Below are 14,470 nucleotides of genomic sequence, written 5' to 3' on the forward strand. Positions count from 1 at the left end.
CTCCGCATCCTTCACCGAGGAAGTAAGCTGACAGTGTGTTTGCTTCATGAAAAAAGGATCACAGCCAGCCAGGCTGTTAAATGCTGGTTGGAGAACTTTAGGTGAGAGATAACTTCATCAGATAGGATGGTATCTTGTGAGTTAAGTCTTTGCTCTAGATCAAACAGTGGCTCGTGAGCCACAATGCGGATCTTTTACCTTTCAAATGCAGCTTGTACAGCCCTCACACACCCTGCCATTCTCCACCTACCAGACTGGGGTGGGTCACTTCTGTCATCGGGATGGGTGACTCAAGAGACCCATCCCATTAGAAGCCATAGTGGAAGGCACCGAGAATTAATATGCTTTGAAGTGATCCGCTCTCTAGCCTTCCTGATCATTCTTGGCATTTCTAGGATGGAGCAGCATGACCCGTGTATCTCCTGGTGGTGGTGGAGTAGTAGCTACCCCTCCAAATACTCTCACAAAGTGTGCCTCCAACAAAGCAGCCAGCCCCCAAGTGAACCATTCCTAGGGCCCCAGGATGGGAGGAAAACCTCCGAAGCAGAACCCCAGATGGCAAGGGGCCAGCCATTCGGGAGTGGCTCCAGGCTAGAACCTCAGCCTCCACGCCAAGTACCGCGGCTACCTGGATGCATTCAAAAAGACTCACTACCTCCATACAGAGACTACAGCTGCCCAACAGACCTACAGCCCAGGGCAAAGGTGTCCTACAAACAGACTCCATGTCTGAAACAGAGCTGGAGGCGCTACATGGGTTTACACAGGAAAACCTTGCCAAGTGCTTCATTCGGCAATCTGCCTCTCCAGAGGGGACTCTTTGTGAAGGAGAAGGACAGGTCACTATGCCTCTGCACAGACCGGGGGGTCGGGAGGGGTGGGCGCAAACTGCAGCCACATATGGCTCTTTTTCCCTCTCCCCCCATTCTCCACCTACCAGACTGGGCTGGGGGGAAGCTCGGGACCTCTGCCCTGCACAGGGTGGGTGGGGTAGGGGCTTCTGCCTAGCGGGGAGGGGGAGTGACTTGGTCCTGCAGGTCCCAAACCCTTGAAGAGCTGCAGGTTGGAGGGTGGCCAGCCCCTTCCACCATTTGTGGAGAGGATGGATGGATTTCAGGGAGGGCCAAAGGTGGTCTGAGCAAACGGTCACAAGAGGGACATGGGTGGTCTGACCTAGCGGTCTGAGCAGGAATCAGGCTGGGTCAGATCCCAGGAGATTAGGGCAGAGGGCAGCTTGAGAATCAGGCATCAAGAGGCAAGCAAGATCGTTTTCAGGAGGTGAGAACCTGAGACACGGAAGAAGGCAAACAGAGTCAGGCAGCAGGAGGCACGCAGGGTCCCGTTACCATGAGTCCAGGGTCAGGAGCCAGGTTACAGGCAGTAATCGTAGAGTGCAGTCAAGGACAAATCAAGGCCAGAAGTCCGAGTCTAGGGTCTATCGCAAGCAGGGCCTGGAGCACAGAGGCTGTCGCTGTTGTTGGTAAAGCAGCTCCCCGTCGTGGCTTCATGGTTTATATGGTGGCATCACCCAGTCAGTGAGCTGTGAGGGGCCACCACTCAGGCCCTGCTTGCTGGTACTTCCTGCTGAGCCTAGAATCACAGGGTCCTCCAGTGGCCATCCAGCCTAAGCTGTCAGGGGTGATGAGGAGATGTCATCAGCACAGAACCCACAGGGTTGCAAGTTCCCGACCAGCAGGGTCTCCCATTAGGTCTACCACTATAAGGCATCATTTTTAAAATCATTCTTGTGGTTCTTCTCTGAACCCTCTCCAATTTATCAGCATCCTTCTTATCAAAATCAAAGGGAAAGAGGAGTTCAGGAGAGCTGACAGTTTCTCAAAGGAACAATATTAAAGACACAACAGCAAACTAACCTGATGCAAAGGAAAGATAGGAAAAATAGTGAGCTGCCAATATGACTCCATCAGGAGCTCTTTAATGACCTGAAAATTAAAAAGGAATCCTACAAAACATGGAAACATGGACAAATTGATAAGGATCAGTTCAAAAGTGTGTAGGGACTAAAATAGGAAAGGCTAAGGCACGAAATGAGTTACATTTAGCAAAGGCCATAAGAAGAGATCCTATATAGATCAGGAGAAAGAGAAAGAAGAAGGAAAATGTTGGTCTTCTACTCAGTGAGGAAGGAGAGCTAATAACTGATGACAACAAAAAGGCTGAGATTTTAATGTCTATTCTGTTTCATTCTTCACTAAAAAGGTTTGTAGTAGCCAGATAATTAACACATTAATATGAACAACAAAGGGGGAGGAACGCAAGCCAAAATAGAGAAAGAACAGGTTAAAAAATATTTAGATAAGTTAGATGTATTAAAGTTGGCAGGATCTGCTGAAATTCTCTCTAGGGTACTACTTAAGGAGCTAGCTGAAGTATTCAGGGAAGAATTAGCAATTACCCTGGAGAACTCATGGAGGAAAGATAAGATCCCAGAGGACTAGAGAGGGCAAACATAGCAGCTATCTTTAAAAAGAGGAACAAAGAGAACCTGGGGAATTATGGACCTATTACAGAGAATTCTTTCCTGCATGTCTGGCTGGTGAGTCTTGCCCACATGCTCAGGGTTTAACTGATCGCCATATTTGGGGTCGGGAAGGAATTTTCCTCCAGGGCAGATTGGCAGAGGCCCTGAGGGTTTTTGCCTTCCTCTGCAGCATGGGGCACGGGTCACTTGCTGGACGATTCTCTGCAGCTTGAGGTCTTCAAACCACAATTTGAGGACTTCAGTGGCTCAGACACAGGGTTGATACAGGAGTGGGTGGCTGAGATTCTGTGGCCTGAACTGTGCAGGAGGTCAGACTAGATGATCATAATGGTCCCTTCTGACCTTAAAGTCTATGATTCTATGGTAGACCAGACAGCCTACTTTCAATATCTGGAAAGATCCTGGAACAAATTATTAATCAATTGATTTGTAAGCACCTAGAGGCTAACATGGTAATAAGTAAAAGCAGCAAAGAGTCCTGTGGCACCTTATGCATCTGACAAAGTGGGTATTCAACCACAAAAGCTCATGTTCCAATATGTCTGTTAGTCTATAAGGTGCCACAGGACTCTCTGCTGCTTTTACAGATCCAGACTAACACGGCTACCCCTCTGATACATAGTAATAAGTAATAGACTACTTGGATTTGTCAAGAACAAGTCATGCCAGACCAACCTAAGGCTTTGTCTACACTAGCATTTTTGTTGATAAAACTTTTGTCGGCCAGGAGTGTGAAAAAACCACCTCCCTGACCAACATAAACTTCACTGACAAAAGTGCTGGTGTGGACAGTGCTGTGTCGGCATGAGAGGCTCCCTTGCCGACGTAGCTAACGCCGCTCACTGGGGTGGTTTGATTATGCCGGCGGGAGAGCTCTCGCCTGCCGACATAGCTAACGCCACTCATTGGCGTGGTTTGATCATGCTGGCGGGAGAGCTCTCTCCTGCTGACAAAGAGCAGCTACATGGGAGACCTTACAGCGGCGCAGCTGTAATGTCCATAGAGTAGACACAGCCTAATTTCCCTTTTTGACAGGTTTACTGGCCTACTGAATGGGGGGGAAGCTGTAGATGTTATCTAGTTTGATTTCAATAAGGCTTTGACACAATCCCACGTGACATCCTTATAAGCAAACTAGAGAAATGTGGTCTAGATGAAATTCCTACAAGGTGGGTACATAACTGGTTAAAGACTGTACTCAAAGAACAGTTATTAATGGTTTGCGGTCAAAGTAGGAAAGTGCATCTAGTGGGGTTCTGCAGGAATCTGTCCTGTGTTGGGTACTATTCAATATTTCCATTAATGACTTGAATAGTGGAGTGGGGAGTATGCTTCTAAAATCTGCGGATGACACCAAGCTGGGAGGGGTTGGGAGAAATTTTGAGGACAGGATTAGAATTCAAAACAACTTTGACAAATTGGAGAATTGGTCTGAAATCAAGAAGATCAAATTCAGGAAAGATAAGTGCAAAGTACTACACGTAGGAAGGAAAAATTAAATGCACAACTACAAAATGGGGGAATAACTGGCTAGTTGGTAGTACAGCTGAAAAGGATGTGGGGGTTATAGCCGATCATAAATTGGATACGAGCCAACAATGTAATACAATTGCAAAATATCATTCTGGGGTGCTTTAACAGGAATATCGTATGTAAGACACAGAAGGTAATTGTCCCACTCTACTTAGTACTAGTGAGGTCTCAGACCGATCACTGTGTCCAGCTCTGGGTGCCGCACTTTACGAAAGAAGTGGACCAATTGGAGAGAGTCCAGAGGCAAGAAAGAAAAATGACCAAAGGTTTAGAAAACCTGACCTATGAGGAAAGGTTACAAAACTGGGCATGTTTAGTCTTGAGAAAAGAAGTCTGAGGGAGGAACCTGACAGTCTTTAAAATGTTTAGAACTGTTATAAAGAGGATGGAGAACAATCAAGCAACATGACCACTGAAGGTAGGGCAAGAAGTAAGTGGTTTAATTTGCAGCAAGGGAGATTCAGGTTAGATATTAGGCAAAACGTTCTAACTACAAGTACAGTTAAGCACTTGCAAGGGAGGTTATGGAATTCCCACCACTGGAGTTTAAGAACAGGTAAGATAGACCTTTGTTTTAGGGATGGTCTAAATTTACTTGATCATTACTTTAGCACAGGGTGCTGGACTAAATGACCTCTCAAGGTCCCTTCTATGATCCTTGTATTGTAGACATCAGAACAAGACACAGGATTCCAGCAGTGGTCACACAGTGCCAATTACAGAGGTAAAATAACCTCTCTACTCCCACCTCAGATTCCATTGTTTATGCATTCAAGGATCAATCACAGTAGCCCTTTTGGTCAAAGTCATACTGGGAGCTCAGGTTCAGCTGATATCCACAATGATGTCAACCCCAGGAGAGAATCTCCCATCATGTAAGTATGGCCTATGTTCTTTGTTCCTCAATTATACATTTAGCATTCTAAAACACATATTATTCGCTTGTTCCCAGCTTATCAAGCGATCCAGATCACTCCGAATCAGTGACCTGTCTTCATTATTTACCACTCCCCCAATCTTAGTGTTGTCTGCAAACTTTATTAGTGACAATTTAATGTTTTCTTCCAAGTCATTGATAAAAATATTAAATACCCTAGGCCTAAGAACTGATTCCTGTGGGACCTCACTTGAAACACAGCTGCTCAGTGATGATTTCCCATTTACAGTTACATTTTGAGACCTATCAGTTAGCCAGTTTTTAATCCATCTAATGTGTGCCATGTTAATTTTGTATCATTCTAGATTTTTTAATCAAAATGTTGCATGGTACCAAGTCAGATGCCTTACAGAAGTCTAAGTATATTGCAAAAACACTATTACCTTTACCAACCAAATTGGTAAGATCATAAAAAAAAATCAAGTTCGTTTGACAGGATCTATTTTCCATTAACCTATGTGGACTGGCATTAAATATATTACCCTCCTTTACTCTTTATCCATCAAGTCTTGTATCAGCCCCTCTATTATCCTGCCTAGATCAATGCCACACTGACAGGCACAACGTTAGCTTTCTACCCATCTTCTGGGACTTTTCAAGTGTTCCAAGAATTATTGAAAATCAACATTTGGCTATGCTGCCTATAGCCACTGAACCATGTTCTGTTCCTAGATCCAGGGAGACCAACCAGGAATCCAGATGTTAAGCATTCCCCTGATGTCTCACATCCATTTGTGTAATCCGCTGACAGTGTGAGTGGTGGGTGTGCCTGTAGGGGTTGGTGCACATAGAGAATGACAACATGCTTCCCCTCCTTGTCCCCCTTTGCTAATTACCCTGATAGCTACAGTGAAAGAGATGTGTGCTTTGGATCTGCATGCTGTGTGTTCTAACTAGGCAAAGGAGAGAAGAACAGACCTCTGCATGTACAAGTTAGTGTATGGACCCTGGAGTCACTGCTGAAATATTTTATATTGCAAATCATTGTATTTAGAAGAGAATGTTGTGTTAATATTTTACTGCCTAATTTCTGTTATTTGTATTTGTCCCAGCTCCCACATCACAAACTCTGCACCCACGCTTTGCACCAGACAGTCAGGTCAGATGGCAGAGAAGTCTCTTGCTATGTATCTGTAAAGTGAGAGACAGCAGAATGGGCACAGCGGTGCCTAATCTCGGCTGTGTTCTCTAGTGACAGCTCCTGAAGCAGGAGGCCAAAATCGCTTCAGTCACAGACAGTCTAGTTAAAGGGAGAGCAGGTCAGATGAGCCAGGAGGGGATGAGATGGAGAATCAGGGAGGATTCCAAAGTCACTGAGAATGAGGGAGAGGGATTGTGGTGCGAGGAAGACAGAAAGCCCGAAGAGCCAAAGGTGGAGGGGGAAGTCAGGCAGTGCACAGCAACATGGAGGAGGGGAGAAGAGAGTCGGATGGAGTATTATGGGCTGGAAGAGAACGAGTGGGAAGAGGAGGAAGAAGGGCTGGAAGCAGCAGGATCGGGAGAGAAGAAGGCTACTGCCTCACCATGCTCTCTGGAGAGTGACTCAGGGGCAGGCAGCAAGGAAGAGTGGCGGTTGCAGTAGGAGAGGGGCTGCAGAAGCAGTATCAGGTGGGGGTAGGACAGTGAGAGTCAGGCGATTTAGAGAGAGGCTGTGGCCGGCAGTGAGTTTTCACCACTGAACTAGTATTCCAGAGAGCCCAGGAGAAAGGAGAGTGGGAACAGGTGTGTGATTGGCGGGGCAGGACTGCAGAGCTGCGCTGGCTGTGAAGAGGGCACCAGAGGCAGAAAGGCTGGGACTTAGGGCAGTGCCAGGGAAGGGGCAGCTGTGGCGAGAGAGGAGTTCAGAGAGTTCATAGACTTAGACTTTAAGGTCAGAAGGGACCATTATGATCATCTAGTCTGACCTCCTACACAACGCAGGCCACAGAATCTCACCCACCCACTCCTGTATCAACCCTGTGAGACACTGAAGTTTAAAGACTTCAAGCTGCAGAGAATCCACCAGCAAGTGACCTGTGCCCCATGCTGCAGAGGAAGGCGAAAACCCCCCAGGGCCTCTGCCAATCTGCCCTGGAGGAAAATTCCTTCCCGATCCCAAATATGGCGATCAGCTAAACCCTGAGCAAGACTCACCAGCCATCACCCAGGAAAGAATTCTCTGTAGTAACTCAGATCCCACCCCATCTAACATCCCATCACAGACCATTGGGCATATTATCACTAGTAGTCAAAGACAAATTAATTGCCAAAATTAGGCTATCCCATTATACCATCCCCTCCATAAACTTATCAAGCTTAATCATAAAGCCAGATATGTCTTTTGCCCCCCACTACTCCCCTTGGAAGGCTGTTCCAGAACTTCACTCCTCTGATGGTTAGAAACCTTCATCTAATTTCAAGTCTAAACTTCCTGATAGCCAGTTTATATCCATTTGTTCTTGTGTCCACATTGGTACTGAGCTGAAATAATTCCTCTCCCTCCCTGGTATTTATTCCTCTGATATATTTACAGAGAGCTAACATATCTCCTCTCAGCCTTCTTTTGGTTAGGCTAAACAAGCCAAGCTCTTTGAGTCTCCTTTCATATGACAGGTTTTCCATTCCTTGGATCATCCTAGTAGCCCTTCTCTGTACCTGTTTCAGTTTGAATTCATCCTTCTTAAACATGGGAGACCAGAACTGCACACAGTATTCCAGATGAGGTCTCACCAGTGCCTTGTATAACGGTACTAACACCTCCTTATCTCTACTGGAAATACCTCGTCTGATGCATCCCAAAACCACATTAGCTTTTTTCACAGCCATATCACATTGGCGGCTCATAGTCATCCTGTGATCAACCAATACTCCGAGGTCCTTCTCCTCCTCTGTTACTTCCAACTGAAGCCTCCCCAGCTTATAACAATAGTTCTTGTTATTAATCCCTAAATGCATGACCTTGCACTTTTCACTATTAAATTTCATCCTATTATCATTACTCTAGTTTACAAGGTCATCCAGATCTTCCTGTATGATATCCTAGTCCTTCTCTGTATTGCCAATACCTCCCAGCTTTGTGTCATCTGCAAACTTTATTAGCACATTCCCACTTTTTGTGCCAAGATCAGTTATAAAAAGATTAAATAAGATTGGTCCCAAAACCGATCCCTGAGGAACTCCACTAGTAACCTCCCTCCAGTCTGATAATTCACCTTTCAGTACGACCCGTTATAGTCTCCCCTTTAACCAGTTCCTTATCCACCTTTCAGTTTTCATATTGATCCCCATCTTTTCCAAATTAGCTAATAATTCCCCATGTGGAACCGTATCAAATGCCTTACTGAAATCGAGGTAAATTAGATTTGTCTAAATTTCCTTTGTCTAAAAAATCTGTCACCTTCTCAAAGAAGGAGATCAGGTTGGTTTGGCACGATCTACCTTTTCTAAAACCATGTTGTATTTTGCCCCAATTACCATTGGCCTCAATGTCCTTAACTACTTTCTCCTTCAAAATTTTTTCCAAGACCTTACATACTACAGATGTCAAACTAACAGGTTTATAGTTACTCGGATCACGTTTTTTTCCCTTTCTTAAAGATAGGAACTATGTTAGCAATTCTCCAGTAGTACGGTACAACCCGAGTTTACAGATTCATTAAAAATTCTTGCTAATGGGCTTGCAATTTCATGTGCCAGTTCCTTTAATATTCTTGGATGAAGATTATCTAGGCCCCCTGATTTCGTCCCATTAAGCTGTTCAAGTTTGGCTTGGATGTGGTGATATCTACCTCCATATCCTCATTCCTATTTGTCATCCTACCATTATCCCTAAGCTCCTCATTAGCCTCAATAAAGACTGAGAAGACAGCGGAGGTGAGTTTTGGATTTGTGGGGGCAAGTTGGGGTTGGGAAGGGTGACAACAGGAGAAGGTAGAGCTGGCAGGAGCAGTGGAGTGGGGAGGACGGGAGGGTTGAGGAGATGGTGATAGTGTGAGAATAAGGAGGGAAGGAGGCAGGGAAAGGGAAGGAGAAGTGAGAGCATGCAGAGGATTGCTGTGGACAGGGCAAGGAATGCTATGGGAGAGCGTGGCTAGGGGGACAGTCAGTAAACTCCTGGAAGCTAAGACCAGGCTGCCCAAGGTTCCTGACGCGAACCAGGAGAGGGAGAATGCAGAGAGGTCAGCCTCTCAGTGTGTCTCCACTGTCGGCACTCTGGCTCAGCGCAGGGGCCAGGAGGGAATGTGCAGACCCCCCAGAAAGCCAGCTGCAGGTATGTGAGCTCTGTTGTAGCACCCAGGCTACAGAAGGTGGTGCAGCATGGACACCGCAGGCAGGGAGCTGAGCAGGCCAGCTGTGCCAGAGCCATTGTACTGGGGCATGTGCCTCCATTCTGCTGCCTGTACCTCTCCGAACTGCCCTTCTCCCAGCTTCTCCTTGAGTCGCAGCTGCTGCCGTGGGAACTCGCCCACGGAGATGTCCTTCTTGGTGAGCGAATCAACAGTGAGGGCGGGCACGGCGTACATGTTATTGCCCGTCACACCCTGCAGGCTGACAATGTCGGTCTCGGCGTAGTGAGGCACGTTGTTCTGGAAGCCCTGGTGTGGGGTGGACTTGGTGAGGTCGGGCTCAGCGTAGTCACCGCTGCACGCTAGGGGAAAACCAAAGACAGGGTTAGTCAAGCGTTTCTGCCTTCTCCAAATCACGGAGGCCAGGTTGCTGGCAGGCCTGATCCTGCACAGGAACCTCGGGTGGCTCATCTCAGCCCCGGTGCTGCTGCTTGGGCCTGCATGGAGATTTTGCTCCTGTTGTAACTAGGATCCGCCCCGGAAAACTGCAAACATCTGTCTCCCCGAACAAAGGTTTGTGGAATGTCCTGATTGTGTTAAATGGCTATCAACCCACTCATGCCACAACCAGAGACCAAACTCTCACCTACACAGCCCCGCACGTGACACGGGGCATCTCAGTGTTGCTAGGTAACGCCTTTGGGGAAGGTGGTACTGGGGAAGCAGCCTGGAGCTCCTCCACCTTTCCCCATCTCAAGGGCAGATCACTGCGATCCAAGCTCAAAACAGGAACTCGCTCTGGTGCAGAATGCCTAGTAAATCGTGTTTCTCAGGAACAGCACAAGTTCCCAGCAGGAGCTCCACGGTCTGCACTGGCTCCCTCTTGGCTTGTGGACTGAATTTAAGCCACTGCTTTTGAGCTACAAATCCCTAGCAAGGCTGGGACCTGGCTGCTTGATAGACCACCTCCCCTCGTGCCAGCCGGTCACAGCTGCAATCCGTGGGGGCACTCGAGCTGTTCCCCCTCCATTTAAAAGTGATGGGGGCTGGTGGCACAGCATCCTCAGTGGGGGGCTCTCAGCTCTGAAACAGGCTTCCCCTAGACTGAAATAACCCAGGTCTATTGACCTTTTGGGCATGCTGTGGGACATTTCTGTTTACATGGTCTGCTGCACTGCGGGGTCTCTGAGAGAAATTAGCTGGGTGTTCTGCAGGCAATCTCGTTTGACTCAGTAATTTATGGCAGGGGACACAGAGCCCGCATAGGTCCCTTTTCTATTATTTTGGTATAAACCTAATTTACTACTACTACTATTATGTTTCATACAAACCCCACTATGTTAAAAGAACGTTGATCAGGTGGCAAAGTCAAACACTCAGTCATTAAGTGGTCAGCCAGGAAAACCTTTGCCTCTTCTCTGAACTCCAGCACGATTGAGAACATCCCCACATGAACGCCAGGGAACATCACTGTGGAGAAGCTGCCGATACCAAATGCCCATTTTCTTCACATCAAACAGTCCATTGGGCTCACCTTTAATAAAGTTTGCAACTTTCACAGCCTCATCACATGCCTGTCAGTTCCCCTGGCATCCTCTTTGCTGCTTCTCAGTGAACGGAATACGTCCAACAGGCTGGGTTCTAGGCACAAGGCTACTGTGGCTTCCTGACACTCTCATTGCTAATACAAACCCAGCAATGTCAATCCAGCCCAACTGCCAGAACGGTCTGCTGGAAAGAGTCAAAGATTCTCCCTCCCCTCCCTTCCCATGCACCATGAACATGACGCAGCTCCAGCCCTCTGCTCTCTCATTACCTGCTCCCCTCCTCTTCCAGGAACGGGGGCTGCTTTGCTTTGTCCCCCACCCCCGAGCAACGTGTAATCAAATACAAATACAAACGTTCATCTTAACGCAGTTACTCTCAAGGCCACCGCCAAGAGCCCTGAGGGCCACAAGATCCCCTGGGCTGCAGGTTGGACACCTTTGCCATACAGCCTTGAGTTACAGTAACACGCACTGTTCTTACCACATGGCTTCTGCCTCATTAAGTGCACAGGATGGATGGTGTTCAGGGGATGAGGTAGCCTCCTTTTGTCCTGAATATTCAATCCACTGCCTCTTGCCTTATTTACTGCTCACCCTACACTGAACAGGGAAGAATTCCTGTCCTCCTGGGAGTTACTGTGATGCTCATCACTGTAGCATATGAACCTCATAGACATTAATGACTTGATCTTCACAATTCACCTGAGAGATAGGAAAGTGACTGTAACCCCATTTTACAGATGGGGACTGAGGCCCAGAGAGATTTAGGCCAATTTTACAAAGATGTCCAGTCCTTTTGGGTGCTTCAATGACTGAAGGCCCAACTTGAGACTCCTATAGGTTGAAGCCCCTGACTTTCTTCATGACATTCCTTCCAGCTTCTGCTGTGAATGAGGCAGGAATAATATGGACAACAGTCTCATATGCTATACACCCCTTCTCATTCATCATCCTTCCAGTGCACTGACTGAGACAGGGGTCCTGCGGAAAAGGCAGCATGTGAAGATGTAAGAACATAAGAACGGCCATACAGTGTCAGACCAATGGTCCATCAAGCTCAGTATCCTGTCTACCGACAGTGGCCAATGCTAGGTGCCCCAGAGGGAATGAACAGAACAGAGCAATTATCAAGTGGTCCATCCCCCGCCATCCAATCCCACTGCATCTGGCAGTCAGAAGCTTAGGGTCACCAAGGGCATGCGGCTGTATTCCTGATCATCGTGGCTAAAAGCCATTGAGAGACCTATTGTCCACGAACTTGTCAAACTCTTTTTTGAACCCAGTTATAGTTTTGGCCTTCACAACATCCCTGGCAGTGAGTTCCACAAAGTGATGGCGCACTGTGTGAAGAAATACTTCCTTTTGTTTATTAAACCTGCTGCCTATTAATTTAATTAGGTGACCCCTCATTCTTGTTATTTACCCCTTCACATTTCCTTATTAACCTTCTCCACACCAGTCGTGATTTTATAGACCTCTATCATATCCCCCCTTAGTCATCTCTTTTTCAAGCGGAAAAGTCTCCCTCTTTTAAATCTCTCCTCATATGGAATCTGTTCCGTAACCCTAATCATTGTTGTCCTTCTCTGTACTTTTTCCAATTCTAATATATCTTTTTTGAGATGGGTCAACCAGAACTGCACGCAGTATTCAAGGTGTGGGTGTACCATGGGCTTATATAGTTGCATTATGATTTTTTCTGTCTTATTATCTATCCCTTTCCTAATGGTTCCCAACATTTTTGTTAGCTTTTTGCACTGCCCCTGTATATTTAGCAGATGTTTTCAGAAGTTATCCACAATTACTTCAATATCTCTTTCTTGAGTGGTGACAGCTAATTTAGACTCCATCATTTTGTATGTATAGTTGGAATTATGTTTTCCAACCTGCACTACTTTGCATTTATCAACATTGAATTTCATCTGCCATTTTGTTGCCCAGTCACCCAGTTTTGTGAGACCCCTTTGTAGCTCTTCACAGCCTGCTTTGGACTTAACTATCTTGAGTCATTTTGTATCATCTGCGAACTTTGTCACCTCGCTGTTCACTACATTTTCCAGATCATTTATGAATATGTTGAATAGCACTGGTCCAATACAGACCCCTGGGGGACACCACTATTTACCTCTCTGCATTCTGAAAACTGACCATTTATTCCTACCTTTTGCTTCCTGTCTTTTAGCCAGTGAAAGGACCTTTCCTTTTATCCCATAACAGCTTACTTTGCTTAAGAGCCTTTGGTGAGGGACCCTATCAAAGGCTTTCTGAAAGTCTAAGTACACTATGTCTACTGGATCACCCTTGTCCACATATTTTTTGACCCCTCAAAGAATTCTAATAGACTGATGATGCATGATTTCTCCATACAAAAGTCGTGTGAACTCTTTGCCAACAAATCATGTTCATCTATGTGTCTGATAATTCTGTTCTTTACTAATTTGCCTGGTACTGAAGTTAGGCTTACCAGCCTGTAATTGCCAAGATCCCCTCTGGAAACTTTAAAAAAAAATTAGTATCCCATTAGCTATCCTCCAGTCATCTGTAACTGAAGACTATCATAACGCCTACACAGGAGGGAACCAAATTAAGTTTGCATGGGCAACTTTAATTCTGGCATTTCCTAACTTTTGAGTGCTTCACTTTGCACTTGCACTTAACATTCTTTTAACGCATTTTTAATATTAAGTAATTTCTTACAAAATCCCCCTGGAAAAACAGAAATTCTTTCATGTGGAGTTGTACTGACCTCTGTGAGTAAATGAGATCCACAGCACAGACCCCTGCCTAAGGTGTGAGCTGAAGCTAGCAGCTGTTCACCTTCCTTGCAGCAGGGGGCATGGATTATCTGCAGGGATCATTTGGACGTGCCCAACCTATTCAATTCCCTGCCATTGCAGGGGCCTCCGGCATTAGTGGCACCTCATTCTGTCTTGTTCTCTGCCAGTGACACATAACAGTGTAGTCTCCTGAGGACTGAAATGCTTTAATTTAACTGAAATCATGGGAGTACTTGTGTGAAATGTAATGGCCTGTGATATACAGGAGGCCAGACTAGATGGTCCCTTTCAGCTTTAAATGCTATGAACAGCCATGAGAGGGGGATATAACATACACTTTGCCGGTGACTTATTGCTGAATATCAAGACTCCTGGGTTCTGTCCCTGGCTCTGGAAGGAGAGTGTAGTGGTCAGAACAGACTACCAGGGCACTGGATGAATAAAGACACATTTTTAGAAGGTGAAGGAAATAAAACAAATGAATAATCCCTCCAGACACTGCTGACTCCCATACACCAGCCACTTTTACCTGAATCCTCGGCGCTTTGGGAGAGTTCTGGTAGCTTCTGGAGCAGTGTAGCAGGCTGGTGATATTCCAGGTCCAGTGGGAAGACCCGTTCGTAGGTGGGATTAGACTGGTGGATCTGGTTCTGGTTGCTGACGATGGTGTAGCTGTAGAAGGAGAGACGAACCATGGCGTCCTCCTCCAGGATTCGCCGTGGGGCCTTCGGAAGAGAGAACAAGCTGCTGAGCTATTCGGAACGGTCAGGAAGTGCGCTGGCTGCAAGGGCGGCAGTCACTCCCTAACACAGCAGCATCCTGATTGGGGCCTGCTTCGTGTTGAGGAGCCCAGGACGTGATGGTGGGGAGCAGGGAGTGGGAGCTCCATGACACCATGGCATCCCCGT

The 14,470-nt window shown here is 46.6% G+C and overlaps 1 protein-coding gene across 2 annotated transcripts in view; it reads right to left on the reverse strand.

Moving 5' to 3' along the window:
• Nucleotides 1–14,470, reverse strand: part of LOC127035966 (discoidin domain-containing receptor 2-like) — a 164,782-nt gene that overhangs the window by 22,319 nt on the left and 127,993 nt on the right. For both annotated transcript variants that reach the window (XM_050926336.1, XM_050926337.1), the window contains exons 11-12: nucleotides 14,092–14,287; nucleotides 9,356–9,600 (exon numbers count right to left, since the gene is read on the reverse strand). In XM_050926336.1, coding sequence (XP_050782293.1) covers nucleotides 9,356–9,600; nucleotides 14,092–14,287 — 441 coding nt within the window. The remainder of the gene's footprint in view (nucleotides 1–9,355; nucleotides 9,601–14,091; nucleotides 14,288–14,470) is intronic.

This window comes from Gopherus flavomarginatus, chromosome 17 (genome assembly GCF_025201925.1).
Source record: "Gopherus flavomarginatus isolate rGopFla2 chromosome 17, rGopFla2.mat.asm, whole genome shotgun sequence".
Taxonomy (NCBI): Eukaryota; Metazoa; Chordata; order Testudines; family Testudinidae; genus Gopherus; species Gopherus flavomarginatus.